At 30.2% G+C, this 27668-nt stretch overlaps 1 protein-coding gene across 1 annotated transcript in view; it reads right to left on the bottom strand.

The window, feature by feature from the left end:
• The window catches only part of LOC108768681 (uncharacterized), a 44957-nt gene extending 18676 nt beyond the window's left edge, over positions 1 to 26281 (bottom strand). The window contains exons 1-2 of the mRNA XM_018519202.1: positions 26085 to 26281; positions 24688 to 24784 (exon numbers count right to left, since the gene is read on the bottom strand). Coding sequence (XP_018374704.1) covers positions 24688 to 24784; positions 26085 to 26110 — 123 coding nt within the window. The 5' untranslated portion in view covers positions 26111 to 26281. The remainder of the gene's footprint in view (positions 1 to 24687; positions 24785 to 26084) is intronic.
• Between the last annotated feature and the right edge of the window lie 1387 nt (positions 26282 to 27668).

Below are 27668 nucleotides of genomic sequence, written 5' to 3'. Positions count from 1 at the left end.
ATGTCCCAATGAAAATATTAATAAGTTATTCACTTATCTTCTCAAAGTATCAGAGTAACACCTTAAGAATTACTTTAAGATATAAATTTGTTAGTTATAAATTTTAAACAACTTTAAACTTGACATTGAAAAGCATATAAAAAAATTTTAATATGTCTTGTAGTAGTTAAACATCAATTGTCAACAAAGAGGTCATGGCAATAGTTGTTTCACAACTTTGATATCCATCTAATTGTAAGAACAAGTTAAAAACTTGTTTGAAAGATGGTGCTAATTGTAATACAACAGAATTTTAAGTAAGGCCCATATTACCAAAGCAAATGTAATAATCATATTAACACCTTTTCCTCTACATTTTTATTTCACTTATTTTTTACTTTTTATGAATTTCTGTTTCTTTGTTCTTAAAAAATTCTTTTCCTTGATGACTAGTATAGACACTTCCATACTGACTTTTGATATTTCCTTCGTAGTAAAGCAACTTTGCCATCATACCGTACGACATTTCGCGATAACGTGAACAATGTCAACGATCCTCAAAGCCCACGGCAATATTTCCTAACCAACCGTAACTATCGGCAAGAAATATCATTGCATAAGCCTTTCGTAGAAGCGAGCTGCAACGAGAAATCTAGAAGGCCAGACGTGCAAAGAAGGGCGCAACTTCCGTCAGAAGTGGGCAGGAACGATGGAGCGCGATACGTCGACGTGTCAACTTGTCGCGAGGGCGATCCGTGCCGCCAAGTGGAAAAAGAAGTCAGACTGCAAGAGTGCGGTTGCACTTTCTAAGGCAGGCGCGTGGTAAATCTCTGATCGGTAAATCGCCGAGTGATTACGAGGCGTGGAAGCCGTCGCGGCGAGCTCATGGCACGGTGCGCTGCGTGCAGGAGGCGATTCGTTCCGGTTCGTAGACGAAGGCGCCGGTAGTAGTAGTAGTAGCAGTTCCCTTCTCCGGAAAATCCGGTCGCCCGACAATTGTGACCTCTCGTCGCGGGAAGGAAACCCTAAACGAGGAGGCAAGAGGAACAGAGCGAGAGAGGAGGAAGAAGAGGAGAAAGGTCGAGAGACAGTACCCGAGAATACTACTTGTTCCGATACCACGAATCTTCTCCAAGGTGCATTTGGGACTAGCTGCGTTAATTCGGAATATAAATTAGTCTGTCGTGTAGCACTGGAAATTATGTCGTTTCTCCGTAAAGGAACACTTACGTTAATTAGTATGTTAACTCAGAAAGTAGCAAATAAGAATTGCGATTTTTATTTGTAATCCGTTTAATATTTGTACTATAACTTTATTAGTATAAAAACACATGTTAATGCATTGAAACGGAACATAAATATTTTATCATTTATATTTTTTAAATTATAATGAATAAAAATGTTGCAGTTTATAAATTTAAAGATTACATGTTAATTATGTATAATATTATATTTTTATAATTTAAAGTATTTCATTTTTATGTTATTTTATGTTATCTTTTATGAGAAAATACGAATTCAAATTTACAATATCGCCGATCAAACATAATGGACTAATTCTATGATATTAAATTTTATTGTCGTGTCATGCAAGATCGACGAGAGTGATTCAAGATACCTAAGAAGAATTAACATTCACCATAAACGACCAAGCGCCATTCAAATTGCTTAAGCTGTTCAAATTAAGTTATGCAATTAATCATTGCGAGAGTAAGATGGTAGGATATCATGTAAATAAATGTAAATTGGTTAGCACGCGACTACAATTGCATAGCGTAAGTCTACAAGATTTGATCATAGATTAAATGAAATTCTTATTAAGATGAAAGGATATTTTAGCAAAGCGTTCGAAAATCACAATAATTAACATGAATAATGATTCGACAGGTCATATATATCAGATAGAGTTTATCCCACTGGTCGTGATAAAAATGCATATATATGTGCAACATCGTTGAAGAATCTGGTTATCTGGTAATACGAGTACTCGTCACGAAAAGGAAATGCCGACGAATGAGGAGATACGAAATGGAAGACGGAAGAATGGGTAGTCACCTCGATAAGAGAGACCTGCAGGTTCGTCCTTCTAGTCGCAAACTTGTTTGAATGCATTGCTTCCGAATGCAAATTGCAATTTGCCGCTGACGAGAAGAGAAACGGAAGTAACCCGGTGACGCAAAAGCGAAGAACGTTTCTTTAGGCGGTTTATGGTGTTCATTAGAGTTCGAGATCGTAGAACTTAATTTTATCGCTAGTTGTTTGATCATGGTTAGCAATGTTGATTACAGTTTATCATTCATTCACAGCTAAATTTTTTTTACTTTAGCGAAGAAAAGATGTACTATTTCGCTTCTTTAAGTAGCAAAAAAGACACCTCTTTGCAAACAGTACGTTAATTTTATTTTAGCTAAAAATAAATCTAGTTAAGTTACTGGAAAACTATTAAACTTGTAACGTAAACGTAAATTAAATATTTATGTATTATAAACACTAGCCGCGAAAGAAGGCATTACGAAAATTTCGAAAGTGTAATAGTAAAACGACTAAAGAAATAACGCAACCATCCAGATAGAGAAACCTCTATTTTTGCCCGTAGGGAAAACCTTCACTGTTTCCTTTGCTACATCTCTCTTGAATACATTGATTTCTATTACATATCTTGATTTACTGACAACGAAACGCGAAAGAAGATTATTTTATCTGTTTAAAGAATTGATCTTAGATATTTTATTGTTTTCTAAAACATCAGGAAATTATTATATAAGCAATTCTATTATTTATTACTTATCGTCTATTACATATATTATCTATTATATTATTATTTTCAATTATATATTATCTATTATTTTATTTATTTATTATCTATTCAAGTTGCATATAATAAATTATAATATAATTATAATTTAATATATGAATTATAAGCCACCTCATGTATCAAATTATCTCTCGATCGTGACAAGTGTCAGGACGTGGCAAATGTAGTCGTTTGCTTCGAACTTTTGAAGAGTTTGTCAGTTTAGATGATTAATCGATTCCTGACTAACGACTCGTAAGCATGTCGAAGTAACGGATATTTATTAAAATAAACATTTCGCATAATTTATTCATTTAAAACAGGCATTAATGCAATACTCGAAGTTTTTTTCAACGTGCATATATCATAAGTTTAAGTAAAAAAGAATAAGAAATATTTCGTAGTCAAACAGCACATTTCAACTAAGTTATCCAATTAATTAATGATACTTGTTCTTATAATTCATATATCCTATCTGGCTTATTCATCTATACTTATTGATGGCTTATGACTTTTATCACTTAAAGCAAAATAAAATGACATGTGAAGTATAATGAATATTTCTTTACTGGTTTAAAAAACTTCGCTGGTTTTAAAAAACTTAACATTGATGCGTATTAGAGAATATATATTAATAACTTCTACTTTCATTTAAATATTATATTATGACATATTTGACGTAAAATTGCACGAATATTGCAACCATTAATCTTATACGAGTCGAAAGAACAAATATAATATCGACACTATCTGTCGCAATTTGAACGACGAAGTCAACATAGTGCGAAACGAACATAACTTATTAGCGTCTGACGCGTGCGTGCATTCGTACACATTAGAATTGCGTAGTACATTAGAATAACTGGCGCATCCATGGAATTTGGTATCAGAGAAATTCTGCCGATCGATGATAGGAGCGCGGTGCGCGCTAGTCGAACTTTCGTTTCAACTAGTTCTCTATCCCTCGTTGAATCGGCAATATCTTCCTGAATTATACGACTGTGCATTGCTATGCATTCTGTGCGACCGTTGATGCAACGCCAATGTGAGAATGCACGAGAAGGCGCGTAGGGCGTGTATTTCACGTAGCAATTGAATCGTCTCGTTGACGCCAAATAATAAGACTGTTCTGAATTTTCCGCGATATTGCAAACTATTAACTTGTATGAAAATCAGAAAAAATAATAAAAGTTACAACGAATTAATTATTCGATTATTAAATAGTAAAATAACAAATCAAACACTTACACATTACAAAAAAAACATGTAATTAAAAATATCTTTAAAAACAATAAAATTATGTTATATATTAGTATCATATTCCTAGTAATGACAACATTCATATATTTAATGTTTTATAAGGATAATAGAATTATAGAAAGTATGTATATGTAGGAGGTTAAAAAATTTATATTGTAATTATAATGTGTTCAAACGTAATATAGGAAAAAAATAATCGGATATAATTACATCATATATAATTAACCTAGATATAATATAATCAAGAGATATTTTTAAATAATTTTATAGCTTTGAATTAAAGGTAGTATGCATATCTAACGTATTTGAATAATTAATACACAAAAAAACCTTTTTTGTCCATTTACATAAATAAAAAAGATCCGGATCTTAAATTATATCTTTCACGAATGTACGTGTCAAAATTAAATGGAGATATTATCTTGCTCTGTTGTCGTAAATGAATGAACTTTCTTCACTTGCAGAGGCCTTTGCTTCATGAGAAGCGAAATTTCTGACACACTCCTCGAGGCTTTTAATATCTGACTTATATATGCAATCAAAACCTCAATCCATTTTGTTAAATCAAGTATAACATTAATAACAATTGCGAATAAATAATCATATTATTTCCAACATTGTTCAATAAAATGTGATCCACATTTTATGCTAAATTAATCTATGGATATGAAGATGCCTTTCCGAGTCAAACACCGGTGATTAGTGTGTAAATGAGTTTATTCGACAATTTCGTTACCATATTTCTATCCTCGCTTCGGATCCTTATCAATGTATAAAATTCAACAACATATTATTGTTCTTCCCGGAACGTTAATTACAAACATACATACCTGAATTATTACATGTTAAAAAAGATATTTACCATAATAAAATTCAATAGTACAACAATCTCAAGCATATTACAAATGATAGTAATTATAATTTAGTAACTTACATGATAATGTTGAAATTTGTGTTTAGATGTGTTCCGTCATTTAACACAATAACTTATTATTTTCTAATTCAACATTATTATGTAAGTTACTAAATTATAATTACTATCATTTGTAATATGCTTGAGATTGTTGTATTATTGAATTTTATTATGATAAATATCTTTTTTAACATATAATAATTTAGGTATGTATATTTGTAATTAGCGTTCCGGGAAGAACAATGATATGTTGTTGAGTTTCATACATTGATAAGAATCTGAAACGAGGATCGAAACGTATAGTAACGAAGTTGTCGAATAAACTCATTTACACGCTAATCACCGGTGTTTGATTCGGAAAGGCATCTTCATAACCATAGAGTAATTTAGCATAAAATGTGGATCACATTTTATTGAACAATGTTGAAACAACAATTGAATATTTAAGTTATGTATTTTTAATAAGTGTATGTGTATTTATTAAACAATAATTTTTTTGCAAGCTAGATGTTTATACATCAATAAATACCTAAAATATTAAAAAATACTTTTGCTAGTTTTTAAATAGATAATGTTATAATTTTTATAATTACCAATATAATAAGTATAATATTGTATATAAGTTCCATATTTAGGACCATGAGATACATTTTTAAAAATTTATACTATATACAGATCCATCTTTATTATTATAATGAAGATTTCCTTGACGAATCAATTCGCTAAGCAAATCGATTTGAACATGATCTACGAATGTTACAGTCATGTAACAAGATGACAGTATAGAAGGCCAAGGTGTCGAGCTGTCTCATGTGGTTGAAAGCTTAACTGAACGTAACCGTAACCAGACAGTCCAGATTCCTATACCCTTCCGATATTCGATGATACGGAGCGTGAAATCGAGTTTGCGTCGTTGTAACGACAAGATCGACGTACAACAAAGCGATCAGTTCAATAACCTAAGTCAACGTAACAAGCTTTTATTTATGCTTATTTACTATCAATATTCGCGTCATAAAGTGAATAAAGAAATAGCTCTGATCAATAGGACAATATTCTTGACATATGTCCGTTTATATGCATAGATAAAGTAATCATCTCATACAATACACAAATATGTATCTTTTCTTATAAACACATATCTTTTCTTTAAATACGTTTCTTCTAAATTGTAGAACTAAACATTTTTTAACTTATTAATTTTAACAAAACGTATATATATAAAAGAAAATATTTTTTAGCGCGCAAAGTTACAAATCTATACACATGGAAATTTAAGAACTGAACAAATATGCTTTAAAATATTTATTAGAGACACGTACGAACAATTGTAAGTATGATATGCAGTCTGCTGTACATGCATTATCGCATTCAGATAAAGATGTACATTTGTAAAAGTAACGATGACGAAATTTCTTTAGAAAGTTACGGTTGTCACGTAAGTGAAGATATCTAGAGAGAAAAGTTAAATTTGTGTGGGACGATGGAGTGTTTTGAAGGAGAAAATCAGCAGCAAATGGTCCGAACAATATTGTAATGATAGGTATTCAACGTAGTAGAGAAGCGACTATGTATTCACGCAATATACGCTCCTTTATTTCATTTCGTAGATTTTCCGTTGGCAAATGCCTGACGCGCGCAACTAAACTTTATATTTCCTAAGATAAGAGAAAATAACCATTGATACTCCTTTGAATTTTATTTACGCTACATCTTCTAACACGTTCGGTATTCTCAAAATATCAACTATAAATCAATATGACAATTAAAAGGGCATAGAACCAATATTTAAACAAAACGTATTTAATTAAATCAAATTAAAATCTATAGATACAAACGTTTCGACTCCAATCGGGTCATTTTCAATGTTACAAATTTTGTCATGAATCTTAATTACCGTTATAATCTCTTAAATAGAAATAAATATGATTAAATAAGACATTACATAAAATCAACTATAAATGTTTCAATCGATTTTATTTCGTCCCGAAAAATCCTCATACAATTTCCTTAATCAATTTCCAAATTTGCACAATTATGCAAATGTAGTTATTTTGCAAATGACTGTAGATTATTGAGAAACACGCCGCCGCGACTAGAACTGTTCCCGGAACAGTTCAATATAATAGACTTTCAAGAAGAGAAGAGAGGTAAGTTTAATAATCAACGGTGTACTGAGTAAAAAAAAAGTACGATACCACAATCGACAGTATCTCATAAATTTGCATTGTACAATATTTCTTCCATTATTGTACTTATGCGTAAATTAAATTCGTAAATAAAAGAGTAAACATTGCAGTTAGTCATTATCCTTTGACCACAAATCGTTTACTTTGTGCTGGCGTTCCGGCTCGAGAAATAGAAGATTTCACATGAAATCCGAAACTCAACAACTGGAGAAAGTGTCTTATCGCCCTGAGCGATATCTCATGTTTACAAAAGTACAAATACGAAGTTTCGCAAATCATACGTTTGCATATTACGTAATCGAATCACATGGAGAAATATTAGAATAGGAGTTTATATGCTATAATATATAGCGATATTTGTAGAAACTGTTAATCGTTGTTGAAACGTTGTACATGTTTGGAAGCCGAAATGAGAATTAGATCATGCTACACTTTTCTCATCGCTTCGTGGATCAAAAGATACAATACAATACTGTTACTCTAGTCACGCGCAATCGGCACGCTACGCGCCAAAAATACGTCCGTAGACAATTTGAACTAATCATTGACGTAAAGTGAACCAATGGCCTGAAATAAGAAAAACGAGAAATCTATATACCAATTGCTCCCTTTAAAAGAGACATTCTAATTAAATTATAGAATAAGATAACAATTTATCAATAAAAATATCGTTATTTTTAGGTTCTTTAATTGTGATATCGTATTAGAAGCATAAATTTAGATCAAAATTTAATCACTCTAGAAAAGAAAAAATCTATATTTGATTAAAGCAAATCTTGGTGCTTAATATTCATATGTATATTTTCGAATACATTTTTTTCAGTTCTATAAACTACGCGCCTATTAGGTTTGTCAAACTTGAAACGCAATCGTAAACTGAAACCGAAAATAATATTACAAATTACATTGATTGTCAATTCAATTATATGTGTTATTCACTTATCGATCCATTTTCTATTATTGTTGATATACACATATAAAAAAATAACAAAATTTTTAATAATTCTTTTGTTTTATCGATTTTATAATAAAATTAAGTTAAAAAGAATTATAATAAAGTAACAATATTATACATTGTAAATTTATAAACTCTTAAATGCAAAATAAATAGTTAAGTAATGAGAAAAAATTTACGTTAATGGCTTATATCAAATGGAGCATTTCGTCTAAATATTACTATCTTGTGTAAGGATCTCATAATAATTAGAATTTCTCTATTCTAATGCTAAATTGTAGTACGTACTTTATTATGCGTATCACTCATTACGTATAATCTGCATTTTTTTAAGAGATAAACTTATCTATCTTATGATAAACATGTCTTGTACAAAGAGTAATTAGTAATTTACAGTAGTAAATAAAATTGTTCGAATTAATCACATACATTTGTTTCACAGCTATTATCATTATTTTTACTTAATTATACGTTTAATACACATTTCAATTCTGTTCACATAAATATTTATGTAATAAGATTTTTTTTCTTGGACAATTTTAATATAAACATGAAGTTACAAATTATCTATTAAGCAAGTAAAGTAATATATTACATATACTTACTCATATGTGAGGTAGGATAATGTATAAATAAACTTGTTTTACGACTTGGTAAACCATTGATTATAAGTGAAATAGGAAATGATCATTTATTTGTCGGACACACTTTACTTTCTACACATATCGACATGCATGCAGAGCATGCATCATCAAACGTTATATCTGGTTAGCTCGTCTTACATATCAACCGTAACTGGTTGTTAGTGTAATCTAGATGAAAGTGAATGCTGTAATTTGATCAATAAACGAGCAATTGTCGAATATAACAGATAACTTGAATTATGTGCTATTGACCCGCAAACTAATTTAAATCATCATTTCAATCACTTATTAAATGACGTAAGTTACTATGCTTTATTTTATTATATTTTTATTTGTTAACGGTCCTTTATAGTATAATAAAATATTTTGAGTTAAATTAACATAAAATGTAGTATCTAAAAATAAAAATACATAAATTTGAACTAAAAAAAACTTGTTGAATTACATCACGCTATTTTTAATAATAAAAAGAAGAAATCAATATTTATAAATGATTAATTTTCTGCATCTGACTGTACTCGATCGACTTTTCTTGCCCTCTTTCATATATCGAGGTCACACGTGACCTTGTTTTGAACGCAATGGTATGTAAATTTTTCGACTTTGACTGTAGATGAGACATAATGCCGATTTCCTGGAGAAAATTAGCAATGAATTAACTTTTCTATTATCGCACAAAAGAGTAATCAATGTACTGCACCGCAGTTGCTAACGATCGCTGAAAACAGCTGCATTAGTACTTACATAATAGATTATCTGTATAATAGATTATATCCTATACATTCTGTAGGAATTTATTTAAAGGAAATAAAATTATGTTTTCTTTATAAATTTGTGAAACACAAACACATTAATCGATATTTTATTTATTTTTAAATTTTACTTGTAAAATTTGTTATATCTATCGTAACTAACAAAAATTATAAAATAAAAAAGTAAAAAAATATTTAATTAAAACTCATATAAAACGATAAAATTTAACATTCTTTATTCGTATATTTTCAAAACTTTATATAATAAAAATAGTTTTTATTTTATGCATTAACATTAAACATAGAGAAAGCAATTTATGTGATGGTACTTACTTTTTCATCTCTTTAAATATAAAATTTTATTAAGGAAACTCTTCTTTGTGTGCAAATCTTAGAATTTTTGGCACTAAGCAAACTAACATTGTAAAAAATGCAAGGTAATAAACTTAAAAACTTTGAATTTATTGGTGTTTTGGGATACGGTGTTGGGGGGAATCGGTGTTACACGATGAAGCAACAAAAATACATTTGCAAGTTTCCAACAAGTATATTTAAAAAACTAATAAGAAGATTTTTATTTTAATGTATCCGTTTAACTAGAACGGAAAATTTAAGGCGAAATGTTTATTTACTTATTAATATTTATTAAATTTTATCAATTTTAATAAGAATCACAAATAGTTAAATAAATTTTATTTAAAAATGTTTAAGTATTATTTACTATTGTGGAAGTAATTGTTTGCAATCTTATTATAGCAAGAAATAATTTAATATTATATTAATCAATAATCACACATTATGAATTATACTTTTACATACTTCGGTCTCACCGCAATCATTAGTATTATTATCAGAAATGAAAAGAATCGTACATCAAGACGAAGAAATAGTCTTTTCACAACAAAAAGGTTTTCTCCGATGCATATGTCGCATAATTAACCTTAATTGAGACTTATAAATAATAATTTCTTCATTCTTTTCTTCCTTTCTTGAAAAATATCAGAGTTCATGGCTCTGACATCGACCAAATGAATCCTGATCATCAAATGATATTTCCGTCTCTGTCTCTATTCATATACAATTAATATAATTCATATACAATTAATCTTTATATATAATTGTACATATGGCATACATATACTAACTTAAAATATATTTTGCCTCTTTTATACTTAAAACTGTTAGTAAAAACAGTAACAAGTAAATAATAATTATTTCTAGTGCTAATTTGCTTAGTAATCTAATAATTATCTACTAAATGTTTAATATATTTACATTTGTAATTTAATACGGCAGTACCCTATTTAATTAAAATTCATGCTTTTTCCCGTAATATCTCGTATCTCTTCTCGTAAATTTTTTCCATATATTTCCGGGTAGCTCTTCACTGTCATATCTGTTACGATCGTTGTGTTATATAAATCCTTAAAGACACATATGCCGTCTCTCGCTTAGAATGATGAAAAAGCGCAGCCGACTAGTCAATGCTTGTCAGAGATCCGAGCCAAGAACAAGAATGAGTCCTCATTCGGACTGCACATATTTCCCAGGTCGTTTCCTCGTCATAAAATGAAATTATTATTTTATCAGTTTTCTCCTCGTATCCCTGTCCGAATCGAAGTTCCACATTTCCTCATTTGTCTTTTCGTTTTCTTACTCCTCTGTCCATCCCGTGCGTTGGCGGCTCTTCTCGCGTGTCTTAACCAAAGCTCACGAGACTGCTACGAGGATAGGAGGGAACAAGACAGTATACAGGAGAGCTGTACAGCCGTTGGCTGCTGGGATACCAAAGATTCCTTCAGAGATTGCGGACGGAATTTCGTTGCAGTGACGGACGAACTCCTCTCCACGTCTTGTCTTATCTTACCCCTGCCGGTATTACAGCCTCGTCCCCTTATACCCCTCCTAAGACGGAGGTATCCTACGCCAGACAGATAAAATTCCAGGAAAAGCGAAAAGGGCCTCCTCCAACTCCCTTTTCCTCTGGAAACAGGAACCTTCACGAGAGCGAAACTACACTGCCGTATCCCATATCCTGCGACGTCGGAAAGAGACTCTAAATCGAAAGATCCCAGTTTAGATGGATCCTGGATGCTCAAGGTGCTAGATCTCCCGTCATTCGAAATCGATTCGGCATGTCGGCAAACACTTTCCGCTACCGAACCGCTCCCCGCGCGTCAAACAGATAAAATCAGTTTTTATGTATGCAGGAATCACGTCACGAGCTAAAATAATAATCGATAACACTACAAATTTCTTTTTCTATATATACTTCTTTATCTATAGATATCGTAATAAATTTAAACTTGACATTTTTTAACAGAAGACATATATTTCATAGAAAGTAGAAATTTTTTTATAAAGGATATTATAAAAAGTAAATTTGCAATTTTAAATTTTAAGATGAATCTTTGATAGGAAGACATCGTGACTTTTAATATGTGTGATGAACACAAAATGCTTTGTCTGTTAAAATCGAAATCTTACTTTAAAAAATAGACTAATAATTTAACTCATTTAATAATCATGTAACCATATATTCTTTATGTAGAAAGTTTGCTAAATGGCTTTGCAAACTCACAAATTTATGCGTACCTAGGATGTCAAAAGAGTAAGTGGAACGAGTGAAAGTTAAGATAAGGGATTATTGCATTTTAGTGAAGCAGAATTCGCAAACTTACGCAAAATTGCGAATATGAGATGTACCCCCTCAAACTGTTACGAAAATATGATAGAGTAAAACACAATACCACATGTTACAACAAGTTCTCGTTGTAATAATGTTCCATTATACCAACCCTACTTCTACTGTTTCATGAATATTCATTCTTTTCCATCATCATTATTATCTTCTTTGTAAAAATTTTTACACAATTATACTACACTGATATGAAACGTTTACATTTAAATACAATCTTTATTGTATTATTTTTATTCACAGAGCGACGTAATTACTGATATACTTATTCAAGTATATAGTGTAGTAACATAAAGAACAGTTGATCCATAAAGACACTAAATAATTGAAATAAGAGACGAGATTAATTGAAATAAACAAGGAAGTTACATTGGTTTCTAGATCATGGTCAGAGTTCTCAAGGTCAAACACCCTTCATCGACAAAACCTGTTTGGAACATGAGAAGAAAGTCGTGGCCCAAACCTGATTGTCGATCGCTTCGGTGTCTGAACTTTCGTGGTGACCTCCTTTTCAAATATCCTCAATCTCCCGCTTCCATCTCGTTTTACGTTTATCTCTTTCTGGAAGCTGCACGACAATTTATCGTCGTACCCATTCGTTCTCACAATTTCGCTTAAAATTGAAACGATACATAAATGGGAGCGCTTCGTTCCAATCTTACTATAACGTGTCTTATTAGATACACGAAATTAAAAACAGAGATCAAAGATATATATACAGAGAAAGTTTATGAGTGACGATGAATATAGAATAATTAGGAAGACTATCAGAATACGTATCATTCTTTGAGCTTGTGTTAGAAATTTTTAATCAAAATTTTAAATAAATACAGAAAACGGAGACCAAAAAAATTTATCAAATTATATTGTTACACACACGATAAGTATACTTTATTATAGAATCTCGCTCAAGATAGGAATTATGAAAAATTAGGGACATGTAATTAATTAATTCTAATCGCGTCAGCATGCACAGCTTGCAAACGGCAACGACAAACCAAGTTATTACACCGTGATACGTGCCGGTGGAATCTGGCAATAAAATTTGCATTAATCGTTCTCGACCGGCGGAGAGCACAGGAAACGGAAACGCAGAAAAGTAGGATATGTAATAATGTATGACGCGTATATCAGAGAGGAGAAAAAGAAGATATTAATTCAGCAATTAATCCTCCATTTTTCGTATGTTTAACAAAGTATCAAACAATATATCAGCTAATAGTGAAAGCGAAACATTTTGTAAATTCACTTTCTCTTTATTAGTAATAATTAATAGCGAGATTAGTAATAATTAGCAGCGACAAATTTTACGAGGAATGCTGACTTTTGGTGAGTCTCAGCGTTCACTGGAATAAAATCAAACGCCTCGATATTATTGATGTGTTGGAGGTATGTAAAAAGATTTAAAAATTTCGAAGAAAATAAAAGATAGTTTAGTATTAAAACAAGAACGAAGATGGAACGAAAATGGAACAACGCCCTCAGATGAAGAGTCACGAATTCGAGTTAAAACGCCGCGAAGACTATTATGAACTATTTGCCATCTCGTGAGTTACGGCGCGAATCGTTGTTAACTACGTATGTAGATTTAGATGACGGCTGTTACAAGAAAGCCAAGACAGCGTATGAAGAAAAAACCGATGAGGAAAACTGTATGAGCCGTAGTAATGCATAGTGAAAAAAAGAAGAAAATAGAAGAAGCAAAAAAAGTAGAAGCAACCGAAGAAGCAACCGCGAAGGCCACAAAGGCCACGGGCTCACCCAGTGACTGCTTGTTACTCTGGCACGTCTCCAAGTCTACTCTACAAGCTTTTTCTGTTTTACCCCTTAGTTTTCCGTACTCCTGATTTATTACTATATTGCGCGTCACAGTTTGGCCGCTCAACAGCCGCCACCATTCGTGACAGAAACCGGATTTCATAACGCATCGATTCTTTAAATAGAACAGGGGTCTTAAATTTGTTGATTTGTGACAAAAATTGTATCAATTTTTACTGTCATTGTGCAGAAAAATTGTTTTAATTAAAGAAACTATGAAAACACACACATATAATATTGTTACAACTAATGTTTTTGTGTTTCTATTAAAAGTACAATTAACTTTTAATTATAAATTCTAATAGATAAATTTAGATCTTTAAAAAAAATAAGTAAAATACAATCCAACTTCTATGATAGTAAAAATGTGTTATAACTTCTGTGCAAGTGAGTAAGAATTTTTTATTTAGTCTAGAAAAATATAAAAATCTACATTGAAGTTTGCAAACCGAAGGGGGAATAAAAGATGAAAATTTCGCATTGTTTACAACTAGTTAAATATAATATGAAAGAGTAAAAGAAATACTAAGTTATCGCAATTCGTGCGCAAATCTTTCAACATATAATAAATTTAATAATTACGTAAATTGTTCAGAGGCAAATCATAAAAAGATTATAAGAGTACGCGTTTTGACTTACTTTAAGATCATTATCAACAGAAGAATATGAATAATGCAAAATTAGTTTTACATATTTAATTATGTCCGAGCGTGTGTAGCAACAATTGATTTGAAGCATAGCTACTTTGTAGGTTTGAATACAGTTATATGCTCATTTGTATATATAGAAGTGATCTTTACCAATATTAATACAATTCAATTTTTAATCTCCTTATAAAAATTTGCTATCTAAACACAATATACTTCTTAATCGTAAAATTTTAATATAGATTTAATAAAATTTTTAACATAAAATCATAAAAAGCTAAAGGAATGATATTTGTACTGGAGCACTTTGTATTCTCGTTATGTACATTTTACAGGTGTTTTAGCAATTAGCAGATGAATTAATGCATTGCGTACGAGACGGAACTTGCACATAGATTACACGTAACGCGGCCATTATTAAGTCGCATGTTTGTCCGTAACGATGCTTCGCAAACGACCGGGACAGTTTCAGGAGCGTCCATCATCCACGGAAATAGTTGAAATTCTCCGGGTAGCCGCCGGAAACGTGAAAGTATATATCGCGCGCGTACAAAACGCGAACGAGTGTGAGTCTCCGGATGCCGTATATCTTTGTAATAAACTCAGGCGACCCCAGCCCATTCGGCTACGCGCTACCCTTATGACCCGTCGACGTTAATTACCAGAATAATTGCCCAGGATGGAAATCCAAGCCTTACGTAGGCGTGCTTTGTGGTGTTAGTCGGACAGGTCAGGTGGCGTGCATGATCCTTTTAACACGGCGTCCTATGTTGTACAAATAATACAATTTTTATTTTTGGAAATGAAATATATCATTTTCAAACAATATTTATTTAATCATTTAAACTGAGTAGCTTTTAGAAAAGTAGAAGAGATTATAAATATCTTTGCAAGAAATATGAATAAGTTGAAAATCTTATCTAAAAAGAAGTATGATATCCTATGAATTAAAATTTGCATAAATTAATTCTAATTTATGTAAATTAAATTAATTTATGTAAACAGTTTGCACAATAAGATACAAGAAGAGTAATTTATTTTATAACTATTAGTTACTGTTTTTCTCTTCTAAAAATATAATTATCTATTAATAAAAACCTATTTATCAATTCTAATTTATCTAGAGAGAAAGTAAATAAATTTTTGTACACACAAAAGATTTATTTTCGAAGCAATGAACAATGAAGACAATCTCGACTTTGTTATTTCGTGATCATACTTTTCACTAACGATCGAGTCTTTTACCATGACACCCGCGAATAATTCAGGCGACGATTGTCGCTCACGGAACGAACAAGGAAGAGACTTGCCTCCTTGGAAATTCGCCAAAATCGTGGCACGGACTCTCAATTTACTAGCCAGTTTGACTTTCTACGTGCCCGAAGTACACATACCTCCTTTCTTCAAACCAAGAAAAATGTATATATGTGCCATTATTGGCGTATCCGTCCTACAGATTTGCCAATGGAAATTCAAAAGATTTAAGTTTTTATAATAGTTCAGTAAAATAAAAATAACTGATAAAAATTCATTAATGTTTTAAAAGACTTTTTATAAATTGTTTCTAAAATTGTGAAAATAATTACGATAACGTATAGGTACGCAGTTATACAAATTAAATTGTTTTGAAGTCCAACACAATACCTATTCTTTTACATACAAAAAAAAACGTAAATTTTACATCATTTAGATGTTAATTATATGATATTTAAATTACCATATATTAAAAACTATATACATTATTAAATTACACTAAGAATTAATAAATAAAATTTTGAGAACAGTTTGCCAATCGCTGCTTATAAACTCATAATACGCTGTTTTTTAATAATGCCTCAGTCGCGACAGGTATTAATCGGGGGATTATCGAATATACATATAGATTCTTTTAAATCGGAACCAAAAATAAAGTGCAGACTTTTTCTTCTTTTTATTCTACATTCTGCAGTTATATAGTATACTATGTGTGTATCGTCATGGATAAATAGCACATGCATACGTATGCACACCTGACAATAAGTCCAATCCTTGTCTCTTCCTCACGAGCGTATATACATCTGCACACGAAATTGCAACGGGTTCGATATCCGCAGAAGAGCAGAAGTTACTTAGGAAATTGGAGACAAATTCTCTTTTTTTCTTCCCCGTCCGTCACACTTAAACACAAGATACATCCTGTACTGCGATTCTTTTCGCAATAGGTAAAAGACGAAGATCTATGCAGAAGAAAGAAGAAAAAAAGGAAAAAAGGAAGAAGGAACGGAAGTACAAAAGAAGGAAGAAGAGAGGAAGAAATAAGCGAAAAAAGGCGTGGGAGAAGATGTGCTCTCGCATAAAATTCTCGTTACCCTACGTACTACGTATCGAGCAGCTCTCGAAACGACACGCTGATCCTCACTTCTTCTCATCTTCTCTTCTTAAACCATTCCCCTTCCGTGTTCTGCCTTCAAACCCCGGCATACCGCCGCTCGTCCTCGAAATTGCATTTCGCTCGACTGTCGCGGCTCGTTTGTTCGAATGCGCCAAGAGCTTCTCGGGAATAGGCTGCCTTTAACTTCGAGGCTGGCAGTGGTGATGACAACGATGACGACGACGGTAATGCACAGTTCTATTAATTCAAATTACGGAAACGGACTTTACACCATACGTCGCAAATACGTGCAATGTCTGTTTAACTGCGATCTCGCCTAGTTAGTATGTTGAAGCTAACGCGCACGAGCCTCTCACATCCGTAGAGTATGTCGAGCATTTGGCAGAACGAAAATATCGATATGTATGCTACAGGCAATCGTTGATGTGTGTCTTGGATGATTCAAGTACCTCTCATAAATTTTCAAATATATGTAGCAGCATCGCAAACTTTTCAATATTTTTTCAAAATATATTGAAAATATATTGAAATATATTGCAAATATATTGAAATATATTGTAAATATATTGAAAAATGAAAAGTATATAAAGGAAAGTCGCCGATACTGACATAGGTCTCCTAAAGTGACACCACCTTATTTTTCGGAAAAACTAACTATTACACTTTATTAATACTAATAAAATTATGATCTGTTTAGCTAATTAAAGAGAAGTACAAACTCATAATTCGTAGGTTTGTGGCTTGTTTCTATATCAAATCAGCTAAAAACCAAATGCGAAAATAAAATTCTTCCAATTTTTTTTTGCAAATTGTGAGGTTTACATAATAGTGACTATATTATTGATAATATTACGTCATTTTAAATACTTGTAGTTTCCGAAATAAGTTTTATTTATATTATTTTTTCTTTTAGTCTTTTCATAATACGATTTTTAATTTAAAATTGGGGTGCAGGGTAAACCGATACACCTGTCCGTAAAACAGACCATGAGCTAACTTAATCTTTATAATGTTGCTTTGTAGTGTCAAATAAGTCTATTAGAGCTGTAGGCAATCGTGCATATATGGAACAACTCTAGAAAAACTATCGAGTTACATATTTGCATCTTGCAGAACAGCATAAAGTAAATATGCGTATAATTCAATAAAAATGTTTTATAACGAAGTAAAATGATTCTGAAAAATCTTATATACATTCACTTATAGGTACTTTATATAGATAATTCCTGTAAAAGAAAAAGAATAGGAATACGTAGCATTATTGCCTACTGTGTCAGTTTTGAAGCCCATTTTGTCAAACGCTCATTTTTGCATAACTTACGAAAAACTTAATTATTGCAAAATTGCAAACAGTATTATAAAAATTGCTTATACTATCTGATAGAAGACACTTTTTACTTTGTATTTATGTTTTTGAAGTTATATTTTTACCTTTTGTTTAAAAAATATTGTCTAAAAACAAGTGGTATGTCGGTATCGGTGACCTTCCTCTATAGAAAAAATATATAGAAAATCCATACATATAAAACATTATTACACAATAATTTTGTTAGTATAACAAATTTTATTGATTTTTATGTAAATTTTCTTTTAAATTTTTTTACAAGAACAATGTTATAACATTATTTTATAGAAAAATTTGATATTATATTATTTCATATAATGTACCATTATCCATCATAGAATATTAAAAAATAAAATAACTTCGTAAAATATTCTGTTCGTACTATAACAAAGCGTCACAAATCCAAATATTTATATTTGCAAAAATTATAAAGCATATTTTATACAAATAAAATATATATAGAATTATTGCTTTTTAAATATGTAGACATATTAATAATAGATATACAAGTAATTTTAATAGAAGTCTGAATTACAATCAATTCTGTAATCTTTGCAACGATTGAGATAGGCTTTAGAGCGCGTTACATGCATGCACGATTCTGTAAAATAAAGTTTTCCAAAATAAAATTTACCGCAGACTTTGCAACCGTCGCGAAACTTTGATAAATAGGATTCTTAAAAGTTTCCATCTCTCTAGCATTAAGTAAAATTTCCATATCGCTATCATATTTATGCGTACAAGAGAACTTACGTTGCACAACGATCAATTGTGCCGAAAGCAACGGCACTTTACGTTTTTGCTATAGCATCGCGAAGAAAATAGTTTGAAAGTATTCTCAGAATCCACTTCCTGTGACGTTTTCCATGTTCTCTGTATCCGACTGTACGCTATGCGGAATGATGAACGATCCTTTCTGCATCCTGTATGAACGCTGAGCGCATACAATGTCAATTTTAGCCGCATGTATCAAATTTGGCGAGGGAGACGCATTGCCGTCGTTTCAAGTAAACTGATATTAGACATATATATTTGCGATTCTAAATACGAGATTATTTTATTTCTTAATATTTCATGTTGGATAGTGTATACACTATACGAAATAATATAATATCGAATTTTTCTGTAAAATGATAATATTGTAATATTGTTCTTGTAAAAAAATTTAGAAGGGAATTCACTTAAAAGTTAATTTAAAATTTAAAAGTGTTTTGCTATATAATATAATTTTTTTATAGAATAAATATAACGTCTTACGAATATAATCAGAAATTTCAATATTGTTTCTTCGCACGTGTATATTATATTCATGAATTATGCCTTGTTACACTAATATATAGATACGCTAGCTTAATATTATTCTGTCGCACATCCAAATACACCTTTCATTTAGCCACGTGTAAATTAACGGATAGCGGAATACACAGCATCACAAATAACAGAGCAGAATGGCGTAGTTGCATCATCCCTATGTCATATAATGACAGAACCCACCTGAGCATTCCGTCTAAATTCAATTAGGAAGAACGAAGCTTGTCCTAAATATCTTACTAAAACATTTGAGGAATATTTCTCTCTTGAAAGCCATGATTAAAAATGAAGAAATTTTAAAAAAGAAAATTTTGCTAATACAAACACAACGGTAAAAAACTAGAGACAGATTTTTTTAAACTAAATTAAAAAAATTAAACTTGAAATTGTGCTCTTCTTATATTTAATCTTAAATAAGAAGTTAAAGAACGAATTAATTTTCTCATAATCCGAGATAAATTAATTAGTTTAAATTGGCTTGTACTTTCTTGCTGCAAAACAAATAAAAAAAATTTTCGAAATTAAGTTGACACGATACGAGGTAGGTATTTGACAATTATTTCATTAAATGTGCAAATCTCAATCCCTTACAGAAATTTAATATACTGGAAGGTAATGATTAATTACTTATTTCGAGTATTAAAAGCATTATTATTAAGTGCTTCAAATACTGAAAATAAATAAATATCAGCATTAAATTGGCCAGTATGAAATTTCTGTAAAGAACGTGTATGTTGTGATGTTGAAGCACGTTCAGCACTTTTCCACGACAACACATATAATGCACAAAGCTTCGTCTTCGGACCGTCATTTTCTTGGAAAATGCACGGTTCATAAATCCGTCCCGCAGCAGCGAGCCCCACCTGCAGAGAGTTTATAGCTAATAAACGCAAATACCTACCGCGCTGCTTATGCAGAATACATAAAATATTGATACACATTAACTATCAAAACGATGGTGTAGGATGATAACAATGACGACTCGATGTAAATGAAACTTTTTTGTATGTAAAAAGGTAAACTAAATTGTAATATAAAAAATTTTCCATTAAATTTTTTTTTTATAATTAGATCGTATAATTATATAATTTTAAACATATTTATAAAATTGATTTTCAATCTCTTATCTTTTTTTGTTTAATAAAAGAAAATAAAATTTTGTAATTGTTTTAGAAGAGAAAGAAAGAGAAGCAGTGTTTCTAAAGATAAGTTAATTATGAATTGAAAATTAATTTTTGAATAATTTGCATTATCTTTTTAGCTAAATGGTTGACAAATACAGTGCATTTTATTTTATAGTATTTATCAGCAAATATTTTAGGCAGATATGCCAACAAAGCACATTTTCGCGTAGTCAATATCGAAGATATCGAAAAGATACTGCTCTTTTACTTGACAGATCGTGACAGAACGCGCAACACCAGCATTCAGCATTGGGCTAAATTGAAGAACAAAATATGAAAAATGCGATAAACATTTTCTTCATGTTAAGTGTCATATTACGATTCCAGATAGACGTATTGAGATTTAACTGGCTGAATCGCGGAAGTGAATAATCCGTTAACATCATTCACACTAGTAATTAGCATTGTGTTATGTATGATTATATGAGAAAAAGTGAAAGCTTAAATTCTTCCTTTTCGTCACGTAAATCGGGAAGTAAAATTATCTTCTGTATGCCAGTAGTAGAAAATTTTGCGGACTTTGACCGCTAAGTTTTTTATTATTTATTATGGATTCATTATTTATTATGCATTTATTATGGATTCTCATTAAAACGTAATCAGCGATCATCCTAAAGAAGATGCAATATAACCTTATTAAATATTAAATCTAATCTATCACTTCCTCAAAAATTATTACCAAAATAGTCATTAGGATCATTTGATAAATTAAGAGCAGCAATATTATCTTTAACATAATTTACGGACATGTTATGTTAATTATTTAGAATAATTACAGAAATAATAATATTTCCTACTCTAGAAAAAAAGCATAATTAAATAATAATCGCGCCGTGTTTATATTACAATTATTTCAACAATGTAATTGCATTAAACTTGATTTTAACAGAGAATTTATTTTTCTGTACCCCTATTGAACTTTATATCTTCCTGAAATATATTGTTTGAACATTAATCTCCTTAATACTTTTACAATCTCGAATTTTATGATACAATAAAAATAAATCTTATTTTAGTGAGCACAGGTATAAGTCAAATTTGGAAAATGTTACTAGTCGATGTTATTATTAATAATTGTTAGTAACTGAGAGCAAAATTTTCAATCAATTAGTTTATGTTTGCCAGTTAGTACTAAAGGAAAGGATTAATAGCTATTTCAATTTTTTCAATATTTAATTAGCGAAAATTCTTTTGGGGTCAGCAAAATCAACAATTTGGTTTTATTGGCAATATTTATTTATTCAACTGAATAAAAGCTTGCATATAAAGTTCACCTGCATTTTGATTAAATTTTTGTGTTCTATATCAATATTTGTATACACATACATGTACAAATCTACATATATGTATGTATATATATATATATTATATATATATATATATATATTTATATCTATGCGCACATGTAAAATTATTATTTTGTTAATGATAAGAATCGCATAATGTACAGTTAAATATCGCAATAATTTTTAAGTGTAAATCTTATAAATTATATAAGTACAGAAAATTAATTATTTTATTAAAACAACATTTTTAATTCAAAATATATTGATTAATGTATTACGTGCAAAATATAAATATATGTACTTATAAAGATATAAAACAAATTTTAAAGGCATAAAATCACTAAAGCAGACAGCTCAATCTAAAATTTTTGAGAAATGTTTAATTGGTAACGTGATAAAAAAACAAATAAAATAATATTAATCTGTTTCTTTATGTATTATGTACTTAAATCTGGACTGTATTTGTATAAAATAATAATAGAATACATATATTATATACAAGCATATATGTATGCGTAAATTTTAATAGAAACTTAGATTAGTTACTTATATCAGCAAACACATATATGTTTTTTCCAAAATAGATTGAAATTTTATCGAAACTTGAGAGATTAGTACGAAAACCTTAAACATGAAAAATAAAACTTTAGTTTTTTTAGTTTTTTAAATTTCTCTTATCTATTCTCTACAAATTGCTCTTTTAGTGTCTTTAATCGCAAACGTGTACGAAAAAATGAGCCTGACGTATCTTGCTAATATTACTTCCCGAGCTACATAATATCTTCCGTGATAGGCAGCACACCGCTTATATACTTGCTGCTTAATGAAGGAAGAAAAAAAGAACGGTGGGAAACAAGGGAAGAACAGTGACGATGAGGAAAAAAAACTTTGTGTGACGTATACACGAAGGTGGATGATGAACAAGTGTTACGTCGCACGAAACCACATCGTGCAACGAGCGTATATCTCGTTGGTACATGCAACCGACCAGTATAGAAGGAAAATAATATATAACGAGCTGAGTGAGATGGAGAGAAATAAGTGAGAGGTTAAATCTTACGAGAATCAAAGAGAAAAGTGTACAAACTTGATGCCCTCGTGCATCTACTATGTCTACATACTGCAGCACTGTTTCGTAATTACATTCGTGGGCGTTTACATTTCTATCTGACTGTTGTCTCCACATGGACTCATGTAAGCGCATATGTGGATGCATAGTTCTGCAAAGCGTTATTGTTTCTTTGAGTAAAATAGCCTGCTAATTCTCCTTTTGTTGACAGATCGCTAAATCTTAATTTTATTCAAGGGTTATTAACCTTTATTTAGTGCGATGTTAATGTCTTTCGAATAATTAATGTTATTTGAAAATGTTATTTGAAAAATTTACGTTTGTGTTATTAACATTATTATTATTTAATTATAATGTTATAAATCAAAAAGAAATACATAAAAAATGAATTTCGTAAGAGGAATTTTTAATAATAATAAGAACAAAAACGTATGTATGTAATATTTACTGATTGATTTCGTGATTTGAGATTTAAAACATAGTAAATATTATGGTATATATAATACCTTAATGAAAATTCACTAATTTATAATTTCATAGGAAAATATTTTCATAACTTCGTTACATTTTCTTAACTTCATATTATAACTTTACATTTTCATATAACTTTATATTTTTTTAAACCTTATTTAACTGTCGGAAACATATATCGGTATGTGAGATTAATCAAGAAACGTTTAAAAATACATCTCTTAGTTCTTTTTTTTCATTTATTAATAATTTACTTATTAAATATATCTTTCTTTCAAATTTATTTTTTTTTTAACAACATGCATATTTTTGTTAAAAATTTAGAATTAAAATTAAAATTATTAATTACTTTTAAATAAAAAATAACTAAAAACATAAATTAACGTTTCATCTGATTTGCTTCAAACTGATAATATTCTAGAGAATGAAAAGAGATCATTTTATGTTCCAAAAGCTAAGCGACTATTAATGCGTTGAGTAAGATATATTCATCTACAACTCGCGACTATCGATATAACGACAGAACAGCTTGCTTTAATGCGGGCTTTCGTGCAAACGATATGATCTTTGAGGGTGGAGCTCGCAGATCACAAAAGAGAAACTGGCTTGTCTCGATCCGTTTCAACCATGATAACATATCATGTGATTGGCTACAATCCTTCGCAGGTGAAACTTTCATGGATCAAAACCGATTGTACCGTTACAAATAGGAAGTATTCAACATTATTGCAAAAAATCTGTAACATGTTATTATAACCCCATATACGACACAAGCATCCAAGAGACATTCTAAAAACATTTAGAAGATATTCCTATGTCCTAAAAACTTTCCCAGGACGTTCATCGGATAAAGTATGTACGTTACTTTATTTGATTTTTATTCATAGCAATTAATCCACAATATTTCAAGATATTTTGTATTTAATTTTAAAAAATTGTTTAAAATGTTTTTTTTTAATATTTTATATAAATATCACTATTGTATTGCAGAAGAGACTTACCTCTCTGATGATCTTGCAACTTCTGACGCTACCGATATGCGAAAACAAAGCACACAATAAATCTTCCGACACAACATGATCCAAGTTGCCCACATATCTAAATCAACATAAGAATAAGTAATTAAACCATAAACGTAATATTCTATATATATTTACGAACCAAACATAAACATAACAATAGTCTTAATTATACATGTTAAGTATTATTAACTCATATTTTTTGAATTTAAATAAAAACTAACAAATTGTATTTTTATACAGTCTACGTTATTAACATAAGATATGACGGAAAGCTAAGTATTAGACGGGATTAATTTGAAATTCGAATTTGATCGCCAAATCTTGATGGTAGCACAGTCACGAAGCGGCAAGTTGTTCTAGAAAATATAGCAGGGAATGGATACGTGCCAGAAACCCATATGTCCGACAGTCGAATTAGAGCGGAAATAGGCAAAAATCCAAATTTCCGAATATACCATACACGGCACACGACTGTACATATCGCACGATAAATTCTAAACTCGTAGCCAGAGCTCGATTTCCGTAATGGAAGAACAATGAAGAATGCTTCAGGAAACAATACGATAATACGGGCGACTGTTACGTGAGCGGAGCAGGAATAGAGCAATAGTAAATGTCATCGGAGCCGCGCATAAAGTTGCCATTAACTCGTTATACGTATCCCGGAATAAAATTCACCGCAATACGGACATACATAAACTAAGCTCGGATGACCATAATATTTCTTCATTTAATCACAGGAAAAGATACTTCATATGCGAGACTAAACATTAAAGGGCCAAATTGTCTATATAAAGTTTAGAATTTTCGTTTTTATCGCATGTTACATATATGTGTTACAAATTAGTGTTCTATTTTAAATTATCTGTTCTGCGTTACATAAATAGAACTATACATAAATAGAAAAGTAAAATTAGAAAGAATGATAAAGCAACAAAAATATCGCAAATTTAAAAAGTGGAAAATATATACATATATATTTCCATCACATATAAACATAAACATATACATATATTTAACTTAAAATGATAAATATATTTAAATATTAAAAAGAGAATAAAAAAAGAGGCACGTTTCATAAAATTTATGTAATATATATATATTAACAAATGTATAAACAAATGTATAATATTTCAGAGTTTAAAAACGTATTTCAAGAAATAGAACTGTTTTAGATCCAATAGAATTGTTTTAATTCCAAAAACTTATCTTTGAAGTAACTTAAATAAATTTCTTTAAGATAAGATGTTAATAGATAATATAGATGTAAATAGATAAATTTATTCAAAATATATATAAGCATGTATATAAGTATAAATAGGCTTGAATGAATAAGAATGATCGGAATAATGATTGCTAGAAAGAATAATACTCACAAAGTTTTTGGCGCATCATCTGGCATATCGATGTCCGAGAATTGTTTCACGCCGCGACGAGCTGCTAAACACAGCAGCTTCTCGCATACTTACACATTAAAATCAACTAATTTTACTTAAATGCACGCCAAGTAGAGCATAGAATGTCTAAAGTCTCCTAATAATGGAATTGCAAACTCTTAGCGCGTGCGTGGATCTTACAGACAAATAGCATGCCAAAATGAAGAATAACCAATTCTAATTTTGAACTACTTTATATTTTAAATCAATAAGAAAATAGTTAATAAATTTATACGTGCTCATACTTCGATGAATATAAAGACTAACAACACATTTTTCTCCACAATTTTATTGCGGCGTTTTGAAGAAAATTCAAAATCATCTCATGTTTGACGGTAAGTGCAGTTTTAAATGTATTGTATAAATTTTTTTTTCTTCTTTACTATTATGATCTTTTTTACACAGTAATCTTAAAATAAAAATATTAATATTATGTTTGCATTTTTACACATTAAAAGAATATAAAACATTTTACAATAAACTTTATTCAAATTACTTATATATATCATAAAAAAAGAACTTACAATAAACTTTATTCAAATTAATTATATCATAAAAAAAGAACACAAGCTTTTTTTAAATATTAATAACTCGCTATTGTTGGCTTAAGCTTTTCATCGTGCTTTTAATTTAATAGCTAAAATTTATCTAAATAGATATTCAATGTTTTAATAGAAACTTTTAACAATATACTTCATCATGATCTACTTCATCATGACCTCAACGATCTCTTCTGAAAAACAAAGCAAAATACATGTAAAATTCACCCTGCCATAGCCAGATGCTATAAATAATTCGTGAGTAGCTATCGTAAATGTCGTGGAGTTTTTCCGAGGTGTAAATCACTCTTAGTAGGGCTTGTTATAAAATCTTACCCTTACCCCATTTTATGTTACCGCCGTTGAGCGTAAACGTCTGTCTCGCGATGTAAGAGTATTTGCATGTTGAAAAGGGTGGTTGCGTATCATGCACACACAGTAACCAAAGCATATCGAAATGTCGGACAGCAAGATTTGAATAGCATTGTATGCGAAAATAACAATGTAGAATAGCATATTCGAGAATAGCCATTTCTAACATAGCAAATTTTATGAAAAACTCAAGAGAAATATGTTTTTATATAAAAGAACATATTTACATGTTAATATTTGTTCCTAGATTTTATATCCCGTAAAAATAAAAAATATCCGATGCAGTAAGAAACTGCATGTTTATAAAATTCCTAATTACCAAGTTCTTGAAAAATTGCTAAATATATTCTGAAAACAATTCGGGGTATTTTTTAACATAAAGAATTTATATAGATTCAATTATATATATATATAGATAGTTATTTAACATTAAAGTTTAGATGCATCTTATAGTTATAGTAATATTACAGTTATAATAATATTATATTGTAGTAAGAAGCTTATGAAATTTACTTATTGTCTATACGTCTTACGTCCATGCGTCTTTCGATTCTTGTTATAATTTGACAAAATTAAGAAAAGATTGATATACAACATGACTTTCCGTGTGCAT

The sequence above is a fragment of the Trachymyrmex cornetzi genome, unplaced genomic scaffold (genome assembly GCF_001594075.2).
Source record: "Trachymyrmex cornetzi isolate Tcor2-1 unplaced genomic scaffold, Tcor1.1 scaffold82, whole genome shotgun sequence".
Lineage (NCBI taxonomy): Eukaryota > Metazoa > Arthropoda > Insecta > Hymenoptera > Formicidae > Trachymyrmex > Trachymyrmex cornetzi.
This window is presented reverse-complemented; position numbering and strand designations above follow the sequence as displayed.